General features: G+C 42.6%; 1 protein-coding gene across 2 annotated transcripts; it reads right to left on the minus strand.

Moving 5' to 3' along the window:
- Positions 1 to 3,645: 3,645 nt before the first annotated feature.
- ZNF304 (zinc finger protein 304) lies at positions 3,646 to 14,088 on the minus strand. 2 transcript variants are annotated; one of them, XM_074385852.1, is made up of 4 exons: positions 11,841 to 12,017; positions 10,804 to 10,870; positions 9,675 to 9,801; positions 3,646 to 7,499 (listed from the first exon to the last, which is right to left on the minus strand). In XM_074385852.1, the coding sequence occupies exons 2-4, from the start codon at positions 10,819 to 10,821 to the stop codon at positions 5,677 to 5,679; spliced, it is 1,968 nt and encodes a 655-aa protein (XP_074241953.1). In that variant the 5' UTR covers positions 10,822 to 10,870; positions 11,841 to 12,017; the 3' UTR covers positions 3,646 to 5,676. The 2 variants fall into 2 exon arrangements, with proteins under 2 accessions (XP_074241953.1, XP_003944066.2); XM_003944017.4 differs by lacking the exon at positions 10,804 to 10,870 and having other exon boundaries at positions 11,841 to 14,088.
- Between the last annotated feature and the right edge of the window lie 6,810 nt (positions 14,089 to 20,898).

A 20,898-nucleotide genomic window follows, 5' to 3' on the forward strand; every position in this document is an offset into this window, starting at 1 on the left:
AATAGACTGAAAGGGTGAAGCTATGCCTCTGGATCCAAGAGAAAACATCATTATTGTCTGTAGAGTCAGTGATTGTGTTCCACCAAGAGTGCAATGCTTTTATTCTAATAGTACTTATTACTTCATATCTGAGATATTTACATTTATTTAAAAAGTCTCAATCCTATATGAAAATGAGAGTGACTGACACATGCCATTTCCTCACAGGAGATTTTCTGCCATTCCATTGTTGGACAGTATGTACATAGGGAAGGTATTATCCCAAATAAAAACTGAAATTTCATGATCTTATCTCCTTCCTGACAAGTGAGTTGTTTTACAGGAAGTTGAAAATATCTGTGAAAATACTTGTGAAATGAAAATTACAGAAATCTATTATTAATGATTGTTAGGTTCTCAAGGGAAGGCGACAGTTAAAGGCAGAGAGTTGGCGGCTTTAAAGCAACGCAGTTTTTATGTCCAGTACAAGACCTGCAACGGCTGTTGTCGCCCAGGCTGAAGTGCAAGGGCGCAATCCCCGCCTCCTGCAACCTCCACCTCCTACGTAGCGATTCTTCTGCTTCAGCCTCCCGAGTAGCTGCCTTTGCAGGCGCCCGCCACCACTCCCTTTTTTGTGGTTGTATTTTTAGTAGAGGGAGAGTTTCACCCTGTTGGTCAGGCTAGTCTGGAACTCCTGACCTCAGGTGATTCACCCGCTTCGGCGTCCCAAAGTGTTGGGATTACAGGCATGAGCCACTGCACCTGGCCCAAAGATGTTCATAATGTGTTACTGAGGTGGTTTGGCTCTTTTCCTGGCAGGATGTGATAGTGACATCCCTTGGACCTTTTGCCAGCTTGATGTGATAAGAAAGTCAGGCATTTGGGCAGAATGCTTCTTAAGGCCCTTACTCCCATGGAATGCTTTACTCTGACCAAGATCTGTTAAATGGCAGGGGGCTTACAGAATGGTGCAGTTTGGACAAACAATGATTATGTTGTTACCGGAAAATAGATGGTTAGTGCCACAAGAAAAATCAGCACTGAGACAAAGGATCTTTCAGCAATGCAATTTTTACTTCCTGGACTGCAGGAAGGGTACTCTCACTAGCCATCTTGCCTCAAGAGTACAATGAACAAAGGAAAACTCACAAATTTATTCCTTATGCATTTGGGGTAGTCCTTACTGCTGTGTCTGATCTCCGTTGGCTGGAGCCAGACCTCACAATCTAAACTAAAACCAGATTGGCTAACAAATTAAAACTGTTCTGAACAGGTAAAGCAATGGAGAACTGGGACATGTCTGTGAGCAAGTTCACCACAGATATCTTGGTTAAAGGACAAGGACATAGAATGTACTACGTGCCTGTAAGCATGGCATATCTAACAGCTACATAGGATAGGGCCTAATAAAGTTATTAGCACACTTATTCTTTAACAAGAAAACGTAGAGAGGAACTTTTCTACTTCCCACTGTTGTTATTCAAAGAAAATCGCAGAAATAGTTCTACAGAAACCTATCTGTGACATGTAAAGGGGGAAAATAGTAAGAATAAAGTTTGAGCGAGACAGCAAAGTCTGAGAAGTCCAAGAATGAAGTTGAGACTGGCTGTGCTGGAATCTTGGACACATTATGCTCTGTCTCCTAAATGTAATTCTTTTTTTGTACTTGAAAACATTGCTTATTAACTGTTTGGAGTGATAAGTAGAGATGATAAATGGAAAGACCTGTCAACAAATACAAATGAAGGCCAGGTATGGTGGCTCACACCTGTAATCCCAGTACTTTGGGAGGCTGACGCAGATGGATCACGAGGTCAGGAGTTCAAGACCAGTCTGGCCAACATAGTGAAACCCCATCTCTACTAAAAATACCAAAAAATTAGACGGTTATGGTGGCAGGCATCTGTAATCCCAGCTACTCAGGAGGCTGAGGCAAGAGAATTGCTTGAACCTGGGAGGCAGAAGTTGCAGTGAGCAGAGATTGTGCCACTGCACTCTAGCCTAGGTGACAGTGTAAGACTTTATCTCAAAATATTTAAATAAGAATAGGGAAGATGGGCCGGGTGCGGTGGCTCAAGCCTGTCATCCCAGCACTTTGGGAGGCCGAGGCGGGTGGATCACGAGGTCAAGAGATCGAGACCATCCTGGTCAACATGGTGAAACCCCGTCTCTACTAAAAATACAAAAAATTAGCTGGGCATGGTGGCTCGTGCCTGTACTCCCAGCTACTCAGGAGGCTGAGACAGGAGAATTGCCTGAACCCAGGAGGCGGAGGTTGCGGTGAGCCGAGATCGCGGCATCACTCCAGCCTGGGTAACAAGAGCAAAACTCCGTCTCAAAAAAAAAAAAAAAAAAGAATAGGGAAGATGTGGGATGATGTGTATTTGCTACTCGAGAAAATGTTCAATAAGCACGTATGCACTGGGTTTCAAGTCAATGGTAGGTACATGGGACACACTGGGAATACGGCTGCCAGCTGCTGTATGTATGCAAGACTGCTATGTTTTCTTAGACTGTCTTTTTTGTATTCATAAATCACAGATTCAAACTAACAGCCAAAGTTGTTAAATTCTCTCTGCAAGCCACTTATTCGGATGTGTGAAACTCACAAAAACAAAACAAAACAAAACAAAACAAAAACCCAGGTGCTATAATCCCAGCACTTTGGAAGACCAAGGTGGGTGAATCACCTGAGGTCAGGGGTTCAAGACCTGCCTGGCCAACATGGTGAAACCCTGTCTCTGCTAAAAATACAAGAATTACCTAGGCATGGTGGCAGGTGCCTGTAGTCCCAGCTACTCAGGAGGCTGAGGTGGGAGAATCGCTTGAACACAAGAGGTGGAGGTTGCAGTGAGCCAAGATCAAGCCACTGTACTCCAGCCTGGGCAACAGAGCAAGACTCTATCTCACCAAAAACAAAAACAAAAGGAAATACTGCCTTTAAAAAATAAAAGATATTCATTGTGTGTTATTAGGGAATTACAAATTAAAGCAACAATGGTATATCCCTACACCTACTTGAATGGCATTTAAAAATCCTAAATACTGCAAATGCCAAATGCTTACTAGGATGAGATGCAAGAGGAATGTTCATTAATTGTTGGTTGGATGCAAAAATGGTATAGCCACGGCCTGGTGCAGTGTCTCACGCCTGTCATCCCAGCACTTTGGGATGCTGAGGGTGATCACTTGAGGTCAGGAGTTCGAGACCAGCCTGGCCAACATGGCAAAACCCCGTCTCTACTAACTTGCAAAAATTAGCTGGGCATGGTGACAAAACAACTGTAATCCCAGCCATTCAGGAGGCTGAGGTGGGAGAGTTGCTTGAGCCCGGGAGGCAGAGGCTGCAGTGAGCCGAGATCATGCCACCGCACTCCAGCCTGGGTGATAAAGCAAGACTCTGTCTTAGAAAAAAAAAGACACAGCAACGTTGGAAGATAGCTTGACAGTTTCTTACAAGACTAAACATACTATATGACAGAGACAATTGCACTCCTTGGCATGTATCCAAATGAGTTGAAAACACCTGTCCACAGAAAAACTATACAAATATGTAGTAGATTCATTCATAACTGCCAAAACTTGAAAGCAACTACAATGTTCTTCATTAAGTAAATGGATAAAGACTGAGGTATATTTAGAAATGGAATATCATTCAGCCAGAACTTGCACACAAATCTCCAAAGGTTTATTTGTAATAGCCAAAAACTGAAAGCAACCTAAACATCCGTAACAATTAAGTTGACAAAAAAGAAAAATTGTGGTATACAATGAAATACTACTCAGCAATACAAATGAGCAAACAATTGATTCATGCAACAAGATAATGGATTAACCTTAAAATAGCTGTTTACTGAAAAAGCAACAGCCCCCCTCTAAAAAGTACACACAATACGACTTCACTTAAAAAATTATAGAAAATGCTTGCTGTTGCTTATGAATTGTGGAAAACAAGATGAGGAAAGATTGAGAAGGATTATAAAGGGACAATCTTTTGTTACACTGAATATCTTGACTGTGGTGGTTTCATAGGTGTATATACATGCTGAAACAGCACATTTTACACTTTACGTATTTCCAGTTTATTGCATGTTAATACCTCCATAAAGTTGTTAAATAAATGTTCCTCATTAAAATCTATATATACTTTTCCACTTGGAAAATTAGATGTGTTAACTATTTTGGCTCAACCATATTCCTCTCCCTACAATTTAGGAGAGTGAGCCCTGCCTCAATGTTGGTAAAAATTGATGGGCAATGAAGTCCATGTCCACCTGTCACTAAGAATGCTGGTGGGTCAGAGAAGACCCATTCCTGGATCTCTCCTGTCAGTGCTGGGGTTCCTGTCTGTGCAGTGATGGCTACAAGGTCAACTGCCCAGGGAGACACAGAAATCCACAAACATTTACATTATTTACTCTGACAGTGGCCTTGGCCAGAGGAGATACAGATGTCTGAAGGTCCCGAGAATTTCTGTGCACCCCCATCCCACACCATCATAACTGCACCAATATCTGTGGATGCCTCTCTAGAATGTTCGAATCTTTTGTTTGTCACAGTCATCCACACTCTATTATCTCAGTGTTTCTGTACCAATCATGATTTTCACATTGCCCTATAGAGGTCTTACAGTCCATGTCACTTGCCTATGGGATTCTGGATATCAGGGACTCGATCCTGTATAGGTACTGAGGACAGCAATCCCTCAACGGTGCTCGGGAATACGTGCCAGTCAAGGGACCCAACTTACGTTGCTTCCAGAAGCACAGGAGATTTTTACACCAACTATGCCCTACTCACTGGGCTGCTCACAGGAAGTCCTGGCAGCCACACCACAAAGTTAGGTACAAAAAACTTTTTAGTCTTTCCTAGCAGACCTAGGGCAATGGTACAAATTAGGTCAAACTAGACTGAGAACTGTTTTCTGCCATCCTATGGTCCCCTCTGAGGCACATAAAGGTGGTGTCCAGAAAAGGTGTTACTTCCTTCATGACAGAACCCAGTTTTTTTCTCAGTCCACTCTACATAGTAACAAAATCCCCAAGAGTAAAAGCTGCCACAATTGGCCTTTATCACTGTATAAACCAGAGCAGCATGGGGCATGCCGTTCCAAAGTTGGACGATTTGGCAGTACAAGTAAGACACAGCTATCACATTTACAGTCAGCAATGCCCACGATGATGGAAAATCCTGCCATGAAATCCCAGCAGACCCCAGCTTAGGTCCTTCTGGCCAGAGCTAGATCATGTTTGCTCAGAACCTGATCATGAAGGAAAAGGTGAGGACTCTCAGTGGTGGGGGGTTGGGGGGTGATCCTTGAAAATACTCATGATTCCCTGCAGGCAAGAGGAAAGAAAGCACAGGAGTCTGCCTTCCCTGAGCAAAATGGAGTGACGGACACACACAGCTGGTAGGAATAAGATGGCTTCCGCCACAGGCACCGGCAGTGATATAATTCCATCAAGAGCCCTAGATAGTTACAAAGTGCAACACACGTCATGAAAGCGTCTCATATATGTGGTGCTTACCAGGAACCTCTCCAGGGTGGAATGAATATAGAAGACTTATCTGCTAGCTGATGGTTCTCTCACAAAGGGTACTCATAGAGCATTACTCTAGTTTGAGTCCTACAAGGATGAACAAGATGACACATTTTGTGGATTCATAAGGCCTTTCTCTTGTGTGAATTTTCTGGCGTTAAACAAGTTTAAGAGATGCAGCTAAAGGGTCACCAAAACTGTTGCACTCATGAGGTCTTTCCCCAGTGTGTGCTTTCTGGTGACGAACAAGATGGGAGCTTCTGCTGTAGGCTTTCCCACATTCACTGCATACATAAGGCTTTTCTCCAGTGTGAACCCTCTGGTGTAGAATGAGGCCAGAGTTGCGGCTAAAGAATTTCCCACATTCACTGCACTCATAAGGTCTTGCTCCAGTGTGAACTTTCTTGTGCTGAACAAGGTGGGAGCTACTAATATAAGCCTTCCCACATTCACTGCACACATAAGGCCTTGCTCCTGTGTGAACTCTCTGGTGCAGAATGAGGCTGGAGTTGTGGCTAAAGCATTTTCCACATTCATTGCACTCATAAGGCTTTGCTCCAGTGTGAATTCTCTGGTGTACAATAAGGTTGGAGCTATGGCTAAAGAATTTGCCACATTCACCACACTCATAAGGCCTTTCTCCAGTGTGGATTTTTTGGTGCTGCACAAGTGTGTCTTTACGGCTGAAGGCCTTCCCACATTCACTGCACTCATAAGGCCTTGCTCCAGTGTGAATTATCTGATGCTGAACAAGTGTGTCTTTGCAGCCAAAGGCCTTCCCACATTTACTGCACACGTAGGACCTTGCTCCTGTGTGGACTCTCCGATGTTTAATGAGGCTAGAGTTATGGCTAAAGAATTTTCCACATTCTATGCATTCATAAGGCCTTGCCCCAGTGTGAATTCTCCAGTGTTCAATAAGGTGGGAGCTTTGGCTAAAGAATTTTCCACATTCACTACACTCATAAGGCCTTTCTCCAGTATGAAATCTCTGGTGCTGAACAAGTGTGTCTTTACGGCTAAAGGCTTTCCCACATTCGTTGCACTTATAAGGCCTTTCTCCTGTGTGAATTCTCTGGTGTTGAACAAGGTGGGAGCTTCTGCTGTAGGCTTTTCCACATTCACTGCAGTCATAAGATCTTTCTCCAGTGTGAACTCTCTGGTGCTGAACAAGCGTGTCCTTGCGGCTGAAGGCCTTCCCGCATTCGCTGCATGTATAATGTCTTTTTCCAGTGTGAAATTTCTGGTGCATTTTTAGATGGTGCAAGTGAATGAAGGCTTTTCCACACGCCTTACACACATGAGATGTTTCTCCACTGTGGCTTTTTCTGTGGTTAATAAGAGCTGATTTCTCCTTGAACACATTTCCACATGGTAGGCATCTAAAGGGTCTCACCTCAGCATGCGTTATCTGGCTGTCAAGAAGAGTAAAGGTGTTCAGAAAGCCTTTCCCTTCATCACCACAAATAAAAAGCATCTGTCCATCACAGTCTCCTTGATGCTGCCCAAGACTGGAGCTGTGTGGGAAAGACTCCATGCATTCAGTCCTTTCACATGGACTCACCCTATTGTAAGTGGTCTGGGGCTGGAAGAGGCCAGAGCTGTCTGGTAAGTCCATCTCTTCCTCCCTGCATGTAAAGGATCTCCCTAACATGCAGATTGTACAGCTCTTCATAAATGAGGCCCCTCCATCATCCCCTCTGAAACAATTCTCTCCATTATGTTGCTTCTGGTGCTGGTAAAATTTTGTACTGAATGAGAATCTTCTCCTACACAGCCCATGTGTATACAGTTTCTGTGTAAGGTGTGATCCCTGGTGTTCGGTCAGGTGCAAAATGTCTTTCAAGAGTGGGTCACACAACTCACATGGGTGTGCTTTCTGGAAGAGACCTGGCTCAGCAGTCCTGACCTGTGACACTCCTTCTACAGAAATGCTCTGCTCTGAGGGTGCCTCCTCATTTTCTGCTTCACACCGAAAACCTGAAAGCAAAAAAAAGTTTGGTGAAGTGCACGCTGACTTTGGTGGGAGGCAGCAGCCCCCTCACAAATGTGTGTTATCACCAGTGCAAGTCCACTGGCTTGTTGGCAGGACAAGAGAGCTGGAAACAGTGTAAAGAAGGGCTGGTTGTCAGTAGAGGGCCTCTACAGGTCACAGAATGGAGGAACCCTGACTATGGGGTAAAAACCTAAAGACAATGGCGTAGAGGATAGGAAGCAGAGGTGAAGCCTCTACCTGGTATCTCTGGAAGAGGATTTCAGCAGAGCCTTGACCTCTAGTGTCAGGTAAGCTCTGTGCTAATAGGTGTGTCCACGCCCAGGAAAATCTGACTCCAAGTAAGTAGCTAGTTCTCAAGGACTATTTAATGTGCACAATTCATGACATATTAAAGTGAGCTAATGTTGAAGACAGCAAGTGAAACGTGGAGACAGAAAAGTGGGAAAATACCCAAAGGAGATAGAAGACAGGTGAGAAATGACAAAAGGAAAAAGTGCCAAGAATGAGGGAAAAGTAGATGTGCAGAATCACTATGGGCCTTGGCAGCAAAACACTGACAAACACAAAACAAGCTGAAGGTTCGATCTGAACCCAGCCATAACAGACACCCTCCCCAGCTCCCATTCAGCAAGAACAGGCCCTCCCCAGGTCTCCCTTATTGTGGCTGGAGTGCTGTCTGCCCTGTTAGGCACCCAAGGCTTTCTGCCCCTCTCCAGATGGGCAACTACATGAAACTGGGAAAATGAAAGCCGTAAAGCAAACAAAGGGCTGGTGGGTGGTGCAGGTAGACCAGTCCACAGAGAGAGCAGAACGTTTAGAAAAAATGCTCTCCAAGGAGGATGTACCAGGATAGCCCTGTAACCACAGGAAATGATTGTGTCAGCTCCTGAACTTCCTGGCACAGTCATGCCCCAGGAAATGTCAACAAGAGGATGGGGCAGAACCTAGGACAAAGAGGTGCAAAGATAATGACACTGACTCAGGCAGTAAGCACCTGAGCTGTGTAGCATCTGCTTAGCAGACTGAAAAACCCCTGAATCCTAACCTTTTCCTGCAAAGCTCTAGGGCAACAGATGTTCAGATTACCCAGTGAAGGCAGAGACAATGAACACAGCCAGTCTTGGCACCCACAGCACCTACTCGGGAAAACAAGGAAGGGAAGGAGAAGAGTCACTGATAAGATGGACGGAAAGAGTGGCCCATGGGGAACAGGGGAAGTCTCAGACCCCACCGCCAAGGACACCGCAGTGGTGTAAAGGCCTGTGGAACACAGCCTCTGAGATGGTCCCAGTGATCCCTACCTCCGAGTACTCTCGCCCCTGTGTAAGCCTCATCCTTTGATGGTAAGCTGGATGGGGCTGACTCATTTCCAAGTAATAGAATATGTCAAAAATAATGCAATGACACTTTCAATATTAGGTTACAGTCCTGGGCTTCCATCTTTAACATTCTTTTGCTCACTTGCTCAAAGAGAAGTTAGCTTCTGTGTTATGAGGTACACTACAGAAAGGCCAATTGAGGGTGGACTTTGGCCAGTAGCCAGCAAGGAACAATGCTCACAGTCCAATAAGCCACAATAAACTAAATCTTGCAAACAGCAATGTGACTGAGCCTGTAAGTGGATTCTTCTTAGATAAAACCATGATACTGGCTGAGAGCTTGATTAAAACTTCATGAGAGCCAAAAGCAACTGCATAAGAAGCTGTGATCAGGCTGGCTGTACTGACTCAAGCCTGTAATCCCAGCACTCTGGGAGGCCAAGGAGGAAAGGATCGCTTGAGGTCAGGAGCTCTAGACCAGCCTGGGCAACATAGCGAGACCTCATCTCTACAAAAAGTAAAAATAGCTGGGCATGGTGGCATGCATCTGTAGTCCCAGCTGCTCGGGAGGCTGAGTGGGAGGATCACTTTAGCCCGGGAGTTTGAGGCTGCAGTGAACCATGATCACAACACTGCACTGTAGCCTGGCTGACAGAGTGAGACTCTGCCTCAAAACATTAAAAAAAAAAAAAAAAAAAAAATTGGAAATAACAAACAACAAAATATGCTGTAACCAGATTCCCAATGCTCTGAAGCTGAGAGATAACTAATTTTCATTGTTTTATTGTCTGGAGTTACTAAGCTTTGCCATGTAGCATTAGATAACGAAAACAGACTTACCCAGTGTGGCCACAAGTGCAAAGTTCTCCAGCATCACATCACGGTACAGGAATCTCTGCGCTTCCTCAAGGAGATCCCACTCCTCTCGAGAGAAGTACACGAACACATCCTCAAAGGTCACACAACTCTGCCATGATGAGTACAGTTGAGTCCACAGTCAGCATCTCTCTCCAGAACCCCTTCCTTCCACCCCAGTCTATACACTCACACACCCACCCTTTAGTCCCTTGCCTCCGTAGCCTCCCAACTAAGAGGAGATACAGACCTTGGCACCACTAGAGTCTGTTCTCTCCTCATGTCCCTCTCACTGCTGTTTCCAGCCCAGAGCAGAACCAGGCAAGTGTGCAGACAGATACTGTCTCAACTCTGGGTCTGGCATGACCAAATACTCTTCTACTAACCAGTTCTCCTGGTGTTGTCCAGGCGATACCTCTAAACACAACCAAACTTCAGCTCCATCTTCTCCCATGAGCTGCCAATATTAGAGTCTTAAGACCATTAGTTCACAGTCCTCCCAACACTCACAACTACTCTTTGGAACACACCTTCCTCACATCTGAGATCCCCACTGCCACTGTCCCATCCCATATGCACCTCAATGACATCCCTCATCCCCATGCCAGTCTGCTCACAGTGTCCAGGAAGTGCTCGTGTCTTCACACTATGCACCACTGCCACCCAGGTGCCTAAGCAACAGACCCAGTTTTCTCTCAGTCTACAGTTTCAACCTAACTCAATAACAGCATTACCACCATGATTTGAAGATAACCCATCCCACTCTACACATTGGCCACCATTTTTTTCAACTTCTTCACCAGGACCCTTCCCCAGAACTAAAAACCTGTGTGTCTTCTTAAGGCCTCAACTAAGATGTCAATTGAGATTTCATAATCTAAACATGGCCAAAGGCTAACTCTTGATATAACCACTAAAAATCATACCTGCAGCCAACTTCTCCATCTCAGTTGATGGCATTTCCATAATTTTACCAGGTACAGCAAAAATAAATAAACCAATTTTCGGGTCAACCATGACTCTCTTCTCTCATTCGCCCTTCACACCAAAAAATCCAATCACCCTACTTAATAAAAGGAAAATTCACCAACTTCTCTCACCCGCACAGCCATACCTCTAGACCAGACACCATCAACACCACTGCAGTAGCTCCTCCCTCACGCTCACAGTCTGTTCTCTACCTGAAAGCCAGAGACAGCTTGTTAAAATCCGAGTCAGATCATCTCTTCCTCTGCTCCAAATCTCTCACGAGTTTCACCAAACTTAGGATAGGGGTCCAGCTCCTCGGCCAGCCATTCCAGCCTAACTCCCTCCTCTGATATCTGTTTCCGAAAAAGTAATTAAGACTTGAGGTTCCCTGAGCACTCCCAACTCAATCTTACCTACAAGCATTTGCAGTACCTGTCCCTGGGTCTAATATATTCTTCCAGTACTCATGCCATTGGTTGCTAGGTGGGGACTTCTCTACATGATACAACTCATGGTCTGGATTCAGGACACTAAGCTAGAAATGACCCCCATTCACCGCCCCTAGTGTCAAGTGAAGACGGACCTGTGAAGAATCCCAGGATATCACTATGTCTCATCAGAGATTCTGATCAGCCTTATAAAATACATATACAAAACCTATATATTCTCTAATCTCTGCTGCCACCACTCTAGCCCACCCACTATCAACGCTCACCTGGACTATTTCAGTAGATTCTATCTTGATTTCCTCGTCTACCTCTATGCTCTCCAGTCTACCCACTCTGCAGCCAGAGGGAGCCTTTGAAGAACTGCGTCAGAGGGCCTCCCTTCTCTGTATCAAACCTTGCAGGAGTCCCCACACCGTTAAAAGAGAGGACCAGCTCCTCAGGCTGCCATTCCAGGCCTACCTCTGATCCCCTATTCTCTGTTCTCACCAGGCACAGACGGTTCCCAGAACCTTCCAAGCTCATTCTCATCTCCATGCATGCATTTGTACGAACTGCCCCTGCGCCTTCGAATCCCTTGCACACCTCATGCCATTGATAAGGAAAGCGGAACCCCTCCGCATAATGCGACGGAGTGACGGCCCTCCAGGGTGGTCAAGAGAAGTGCGCGATGAGAGCGAACATCCCAGGACACACCAACCAGGCCGGTGTACGCTTGAGGGACTCCCCCACTCACCTGAACCCGGTCCATGAGCACCGCCGCTGCCATGGGAAGGGGGTGAACAGGATGTGCCCTGTGGGCTCAGCCAAAACCCCACGCCTCCACCGCGCTGGACGCCCTCGGGCTGAGCGTAGCACCCCAAGCCTCAGTCTACCCGGCGTAAAAACGCTCACAAGACTAAGGTGGCGGCCTCTGGGGGAGACAAGGACAAGAGGGCGTGTGTGGAGGCCTCGGTAAGAGCCCAGCACCGGCAGACACCTCCGCGAGGCCGCCCGTCCCACGACAGGGATCACGGACTGTAACAAAAGCGCGGAGGAAGGTCCTGTCCTCTTCACTGCCTTTTTTCGCTTGGTTCGGCGAGAGCCGAGTAGAAAGTCCTCCCAGTCTAAGACTCAGCCTTCTCAACCAGAAGGCACGGACCGGGCAAAGGAAAAATACGTCACGTCGGCGACGCCGGAAGTCCCGCCCCTGCCGCCCCGAGCAGCAGGAAACGCCCAGTTTCTGGGCTGTCATTGGCTGCACGCCGGCGAGAAATGCGTACCGCCGGGAGGGGAAGAAACACCGGGAAAACTGCCTCGGAGGCTAACGCTGTCTTTAAAGGGCACGCACCCTGATTTCCCTGGCCACTTGGGACAATGCCACGACACTGAAGTCGCCAGCAGGTGACCCATCATTTAATCCTCCTGCTTCTGAAGCCCTGGGAGGCCTGCTTCACCTCTCTCAGCTTTGGGGATTGAAATGTATTAATAAATTGAACAATGTATCTCGCTTGTGGGCCTTTTTGTAAAACATGGAATGTTCTACTGATTTTTTGTTAATATATGAGAAGAGAGATGTAATGCTACTTTTCTGCTGGCTGCACAGGAAGCATGGTGCCGGTATCTATTTCTGGTGAGGCCACAGGGAGCTTTTATTCATGACGAAAGGAGGAGGAGCAGCTTTGCATGTAACATGGCAAAAACATGAGCCTCTTCTAATTCATTGATTCCCAATTTGGTAGGTGGTTTTCAGCATTAGCTTCACTATGAACTTATGAAAAACTGTACAATCTTGGACCCAACTTATACCTTCTGATAAAGAAACTCTGGAGATGGGGCCCCAGCTCAAGTTCAAGAACTGGAGGTCTTTAAAAGTCATTAGCCAAAAAAAACGTAAGATGGAAAACACTACATGGAAACCAACACCGGACCTGGTACATCGAGCTAGATACATACAGGCTATTAGTCTTCTTCAACACAAGGTTCTCACATTGCTTTAGGAAGATAAATCAAAGATCCACCCTTTTCGGGATCAGTGGTGATTTTGAAAAAACAAAACCACCAAAACAAGTACAATCATTCCCTCGATTGTCAAGTAGCATCATAGGTAATGGTTTTATTTATTTATTTATTTATTTATGCTCTTGTTGCCCAGCCTGGAGTGCAATGGCATGGTCTCGGCTCATGGCAACCTTCACCTCCCAGGTTCAGTTGATTCTCCTGCCTCAGCCTCCTGACTAGCTGGGATTACAGGCATGCGCCACCATGCCCGGCTAATTTTGTATTTTTAGTAGAGACACGGTTCCCCATGTTGGTCAGGCTGGTCTCGAATTCCTAACTTCAGGTGATCCGACTGCCTCAGCCTCCCAAAGTGCTGGGATTATGGGTGTGAGACACCACGCCCAGCCCAGTAATGGTTATAATTTTTGCACAAAAGCACATCTATATATAACTAGGCTCAACTGAAAAAGATATCACATGCAAGAGAGTTTCATAAACTACAGGTAGGTCTATTGTCCAAAAGACACATTCTTATAGGCCATGTGATTCAAAACATAGAACTGTCAAGACTAATTGCTCTTCATAGTTTTTAACTCCATTGTTCACTTAAGTGTCACTGTAGTTAAAATTTTATAACCTGGTTTATTTTATGAGATGACATAGAAATAATTTACATCTTATTTATAGGGAAAAATATATATATACACACATACACATATATATATACACATAATTTATATACACACATAATTACATATATACACATATAATTTTACACATACACATATATAATTTATATACACATATATAATTACATATATGTATCATGTAAATTATCTGTCTCTAAGCCAATACAAATTTAGGTGTCAGGGACACAATGGAATAACACGCTGAAGGAGTTACAGATACAACTGTCAACGGATTTCTATGCACAACAAATGCACTAAGAAAAACTGTGAAATAAGAATATTTGAATCCCAAAATGAGAAGTTTAATGGAAAAAAATTATTGGCATAAAATAACACTTTTAAGATCCTTCTTAAGGTTGACGGAAAGTGATCCCAGGTGACTGGTCTGTGATGATATAAGCAATGAGGATCTGAGAGAGGGGTGTATCTGTGAATCAACAAGACCACTCATTATCTTTATAAAATATTAATATTTGCTTCTGGAGACGGAATGGTGGAATTAGCATGCATATCTTCAATAGTATATAAACTGTTATGGGCAAATTAATTAATGTATAAATTTCTTATATTTCCTGAGGAGAGCAAAGACATTAACTCTATAATGTATTAAATAACTGTTTTAAAGCTTAAACCTTAACTGAATCGGAGTATATGTCTTACAAATTTGAAAAAAAATGAAAATGTAAAGAAATAAAACATTAAAAAAAATGAAGTACACACAATGAGTAAGGCAAAGAAAAGCACACACACAACCAGAGGATGTATATAAATCCAAATGTATCAGCTGTTTCATGAAATGAGTGTGGAATAAATTCTTAAATTAGCAGCTAGTAATTTTTGAAGTGTTAAAAATTTCCAAAAGGCCAGGCACAGTGGCTCATGCCTATAATCCCTGCAATGCTGGAGGCTGAAGCAAGAGAATTACTTGTAGTCAGGAATTCTATTAATAGATCAGCCTGAATCACATAGCAAGGCCCTGTCTGTACAAAAAAAAAAGTAATAGCAGGGTGTGGTGGCACAAGCCTGTAATCCTAGCTACTCAGTAGACTTGAGCCAAGGCTGCAGAGAGTTCTCATGGTGTCATGGCACTGCAGCCCGGGTGACACAGTAAGACTCTCAAAAAAAAAAAAAAAAAAAAAATCAAACAGTAGTATGGATACAAGAAACACTTCTAGAGTATAATATTAGAAAACTACATGAAACAACTTTGGGAAAAATATATTTAATAAAAATATATTTAATACAACATTAAAGAATTAACACATGAAAATGAGAATTTATATCAGAAAATATCAATATTAAAGAAACGATCATGGTGTCTCATGCCTGTAATCCCAGAACTTTTGGGAGGCTGAGGCAGGCAGATCAACTGAGGTCAGGAGTTTGAGACCAACCTGGCCAAAATGGTGAAACGTCATCTCTACTAAAAATACAAAATTAGCCAGGTGTGATGGCAGGCCCCTGTAGTCCCAGATACTCAGGGGGCTGAGACAGGAGAATCACTTGAGCCCAGGAGGCAGAAGTTGCAGTGAGCTGAGAGATTGTGCCATTGCACTCCAGCCCGAGCAACAAGAGCAAAACTCCATCTCAAAAAAAAGAAAAAAAAAAAAGAAAAAAGAAACGATCACCAAGAAATTGTATTTTGAACTGTATATAATGTATAATGCTGACTTGTATTACATAAAGCAACAATTAGTAAAAGGATAGACATAAATTTATTAATATGTTGAGCATTTTTATATCAGCTATCTCAGTAATTAATAGAAACAACCAATATAAAATGGCTAAAGTTCTAGTGAACTTTCACACCAAGATTGATAATTCTGGTCTAATAAATACAAATATAGGATGTCTATATTTAGTACAACTGAATATTTACAGAACTATCAATATAGATGACTAAAAAGTATCTTCAATTCACATAGAGTGACATAATACACAGGATGCAATCAAGACATGAATCAATAAGAGAGATTCATGGAAAATATGAAAAGAAGTGTTTGGAAATTAAGTTACAAAATACTGGAAAACTCATGCATCATAAAATTAAAGATAGTTAAAAATGTAACTTTTTTCAAATAATGGTTCTTCCATATATTCTTTAGAGATGTGTTTAATAAAATTTTATAGGGACGATTATAGCTTTAAATACAGATACTATAAGTAAAAAATGATCATTAACAATAATAAATTTATATCAAAAATACTGAAAATAATCCACAGCAAAGAAAAGCACACTAAGAGAATGATTCCATTCCTATGAATTTTAGTACCAAACAAAAATATATTAGTGATACTAAAATACAATGTAAAATTATTAATGAAAAAAAATTAAGCAAAATAAAATTCTGATAAGTTTCCTCTAAAGTGTAAGATGGAATTTGCAATCATTTCATTTCAAAATTCTGGTATTACTGATTCTACTTTTTATTATCTGGGGCGTGGGTATTGGTATTTACTACATTTATCTTTTCATCTATTTTAAATATGTATAAACAAGATAAAATGGACAAATTGCCAGTGTTCAGTTTGATGAATTTTCACATCAACATCTGTATAACCCCCAACCATACAAAGATGCAGAAAATTATCAACAGCCCTGAAAAGAGGTATCCATTATTTTGTCCTCTATCACCATGTATAAGATTTGCCTGTTTTTCTTTTTGGACTTATCTACAGAACTCTACAGCATGTGTGTTACATATTATCGTCAATGTCTTTTTCTATGAGATTCACTGGTGCTGTTGCATGAACTAGTAGTGGTGGGGGTTTTGTCCTCTTATTTTTATATTTTTTTGTGAAGTAGTAGTTTTAATTGCTGTGTTTTCTTCCATTTTATGACTACAGTTGATCCCTGAATGACACAAGTTTGAACTGTGTGGGTTCACTCATAAATTTTTTTTCAACAGATATACAGGACAAATTTTTTGAGATATGAAAAATTGGGGGAAAAAATCACAGATGAACTGTATAACCTAGAAATATGGAAAAAATTAAGAAAAGCTACATGGCATGATGTATAAAATATATGTAGATAATGGTCTTTTATCACTTACTACCACAGACTATATACAAATCTATTTTTTTCTTTCTTATGTTTATTTTCAGTTCTGTGTGTCTATGTGCAGGTTTGTTTCATAAGTTAATTGTATGTCACAGGGGTTTGGTGTACATATTATTTTGTCACCAAGGTAATGAACAGACCAGTAGGTAGTTTTTCAACACTGACCCTCTCCCACCCTCTACCTTCAAGTAGGCCTCAGTGACTACTATTTCCTTCTTAGTGTACATGTGTACTCAATATTTAGTCAATGTGTACTCTCATTTATAAGTGAGAACATGCAGTATCTGATTTTCTTTTCCTGCATTAATTCATTATGAGTAATGACCTCCAGCTACATCCATGTTTCTGGAAAGGACATGATTTTTTTTTTATGGCTGCATGGTATTCCATGACATATACATATTTCATTTTCTTCATTCATGCCACTGTTGATCCATGTCTTTGCTATTGTGAATAGGGCTGCAATGAATACACAGGCATGTGTTTCTTTTTGGTAGAATTATTTATATATTTTTGGGTATATACCTAGTAATATATACTGGGTCAAGTGGAAAGTCTGTTTTCGTTTTGTTTTGTTTTGAGACAGAGTTTTGTTCTTGTTGCCCAAGCTGGAGTGCACTGGTGCAATCTCAGTTCACTGCAACCTCTGCCTCCTGGGTTTAAGTGATTCTCCTGCCTCAGCCTCCTGAGTAGCTGGGATTATAGGCACATGCCACCACACCTGGCTAATTTTTTGTGTGTTTTTAGTAGAAACAGGATTTCACCATGTTAGCCGGGCTGGTCTCGAACTCCTGGCCTTAGGTGATCCGCCTGCCTCGACCTCCCAGAGTGCAGGAATTACAGGCGTTAGCCACTGCACCTGGCCAGAAGGTCTGTTTTAAGCTCTTTGAGAAACCTCCAAACGGCTTTCCACAATAGTTGAACTAATTTGCTTTCCCAGCAGCAGTGTATAAGCATTCCTTTCTCTTAACAACCTCGCCAACATCTATTATTTTCTAACTTTTTTTTTTTTTTTTTTTTACTGTTTTAACTTATTTTAATTCGTTGCTCAAGTGTACCTGCTTTAGTCAGTGGGAGGTTTTTCATTTTTGTTTTTGTTTTTCACTTGGCTCCTGTGTCCCTTTGTCACACTGCCATCATTGTAAAATTTATTTTGTTTTGCTGCATTTTTTTTTTTTTTTTTTATTGCATTTTAGGTTTTGGTATTTTCTAACTTTTGAACATCCATTTTGACTGGTGTGAGATGGTATTTTATTGTTGTTTTGATTTGCATTTCTCTAAATTATTAGCGATATTAACCGTTTTTTCATTTGCCTGTTGGCTGCATGTATGTCTTCTTTTGAAGTGTTTGTTCATGTCCTTTGCCCATTTTTAATGGTGTTGTTTTTTGCTTTAATTTAATTTCCTTACAGATTATGGATAGACTATTGTCGGAGGCACGGTTTGCAGATTTTTTCTCCCATTGAGTAGGTTGTTTGCTTGTTGACAGTTTACTTGCTGTGTAGAAGCTCCTTAGTTTAGATAGGTCTCATTTGTCTGTTTTTCTTTTGTTGCAATTGCTTTTGGAGTCTTCATCATAAAATCATTACCAGGGCCTATATTCAGAATGTATTTTCCTAGGTTTTATGCTAAGGTTTTTATAGTTTCACATTTTACATTTAAGTCTTTAATCCATCTTGAGTTGAATTTTGTACATTGTGAAAGCAAAAGGATCCAGATGCAATCTTCTGCATATGGCTAGTCAGTTATCCCAGCAGCATTTACTGAATAGAGTCCTTTCCCCATTGTTTGATTTTACTTTGTTGAACATCAGATGATTATGGGTATACAGCTTTATTTCTGAGTTCTCTATTCTGTTCCATTGGTCCATGGGTCTGGTTTTTGTTTGTTTTTACACCTGTATGGTGTTTTGGTGACTGGAGCTTTCTACTACAGTTTGAAGCTGGGTAACGTGATGCCTTCAGCTTTGTTCTTTTTGCTTAGATTGCTTAGAGACTATTAGGCTCTTTTTAGGTCATATGAATTTTAGACTATTTTTTTTTATAATTGTCCAAAAATGTTGCTGCAATTCATCAGTCAGGTCTCAAGAAACAACTATTAGTGAAAGGAGGAAGAATCTGGGTGCAGCAGAAGTCACCCAGCCAGGAGAGGCCAGACCACTGAAATCTGTTGAATATTTTGCAAGACTCCTGACTCCCAAATCCTTCACTGCAAAGTTTTAGGGCAGGAACTATTGGGACTGCTTAGAGGGAGGAGGAAGTGATACACACTGCCCAGCCATGGTACTCGTATCCCATACTCTAGGAAACCAAGGAAAGGAATCATGCCACGATACAACTGTTGGACAGAGACAGCTAGTCCATGAGGAAAAAATGAAGCACAAAACCCAGCTCAGGAAATTAGGAATTAAACCCAAGCCCTGGTATTCATACACTTATTAAGTCCCACCAGTTGAGTTTTGGCTAGACCCTGGAACTCTTTTACAATGAGCAGAATATAGCAAAAGTGATAGGAAGTCACTTCTGAGAATAGATTACAAAAATACCAGCTTCCTCTTGGATGCTGTCTCTTGTTCATTCTCATGAAAACCAAATGTCTGAGAGTGACCTGCCTATGGTGGAGACAATAGGGCAAGAATCTCAGGGAGGCTTCTTGCCAATTGCCAACAAGGAACTAACTAATACACTCCAGCAGCTTGCTCCTCATATGTGAAAGCTGGTTCACTTATCCTTCAGATGAGACAACAGTCCTGCAGAATAATTAAGCTATATAGTCATGAAAAGAACTTGAGCTAGAAGTAGCCAAATAAGTTGTGCCTAATTCTTTTTTTTCTTTTTTTTTTTTTGAGACAGAGTTTCACTCTTGTTGCCCAGGCTGGAGTGCAACGATGTGGTCTCGGCTCACTTCAACCTCCACCTCCCGGCTTCAAGCGATTCTCCTAAGTAGCTGGGAGTACGGGCATGCACCACCACACCTGGCTAATTTTGTGTTTTTAGTAGAGACGGAGTTTCTCCATGTTGTTCAGGTTATGTGTCGAACTCCCGACCTCAGGTGATCCATCTGCCTCAGCCTCCCAAAATGCTGGAATTACAGGCGTGAGCCACTGTGCCCGGCCAGTTGTGCCTAATTCTTAATTCCCAGAAACTGAGAGAATAAATATCTGTTTTTTCAACCCACCAAACTTGGAGGTAATTTTCTTTGTAGCAAGAGATAACTAAAGTAGGGTTTTCCCAGTGTGGTTACGAGTGCAAAGTTCTTCACATCATTGGGACCAGAGCCTTTGAGTCTCTCAAAGAGTTCCCACTCCTCCCGGAAGTACACAATCAAATCCTCAAAGGTCACACAACCTTTCCATCATGGAGACAGCTGGGCTCACAAGTAGCATCTCTCCCTAGAGGATCAACAGTCTATCCACTCACACGCATACACCCTGGTTCTTTTCCTCCTGAACCTCCCAAATCAGAGAAAATACCAGGCCTTGACATCACAAGGGCCTGCTCCTTCCTCATGTCCCTGTGATCACTATAACTAGTCCAGAGCAGAACCAGGCAAGAAGGCAGTTATCTAAGCTATGGATCTGGCATGCAGTGTCCAAATGGTCTCCTGTCTAACAGTTTTGGTTTTGCCCAGACTATACCTTCCAGGCACAATCACTCAACCTGTTTCCATAATCCCCCAGTAGTAGAGCCTTAAGGCTGTCAGTTCATACTCCTCCATGGTCTCTGCCTCCCCGCCTGAACTTTAAGCCTCAGCTTTCCTGGCACAAGGAACCTATTGAAGGTAATCTATCAAATTGAGGTGTGTGTGTGTGTGTGTGTGTGTGTGTGTGTGTGATGGAGTCTTGCTCTGTCACCCAGACTGGAGTGCAGTAGTGTGATCTACGCTCACTACAACCTCTGCCTCCCGGGTAAAAGTGATTCTCTTTCCTCAGCCCCCTGAGTAGTGGAACTACAGGCGCTGGCCACGATGCAGGCTACATTTTGTTTTTTTTTTTTTTTTTTGAGACCGAGTTTCACTCTTGTTACCCAGGCTGGAGTGCAATGGCACAATCTCGGCTCACG

The sequence above is a fragment of the Saimiri boliviensis genome, chromosome 14 (assembly GCF_048565385.1).
Source record: "Saimiri boliviensis isolate mSaiBol1 chromosome 14, mSaiBol1.pri, whole genome shotgun sequence".
In the NCBI taxonomy this organism is placed as follows: domain Eukaryota; kingdom Metazoa; phylum Chordata; class Mammalia; order Primates; family Cebidae; genus Saimiri; species Saimiri boliviensis.

Excerpts from the sequence above, each read along its gene's own strand:
- ZNF304 (XM_003944017.4), bottom strand. The coding sequence starts at position 11,873 with ATGGCAGCGGCGGTGCTCATGGACCGGGTTCAG. Across the intron at positions 9,802-11,840 it reads TGCTCATGGACCGGGTTCAG|AGTTGTGTGACCTTTGAGGA; the intron begins GTGAGTGGGGGA and ends TCATCATGGCAG. Across the intron at positions 7,500-9,674 it reads TGCACTTGTGGCCACACTGG|GTTTTCGGTGTGAAGCAGAA; the intron begins GTAAGTCTGTTT and ends TTTTGCTTTCAG.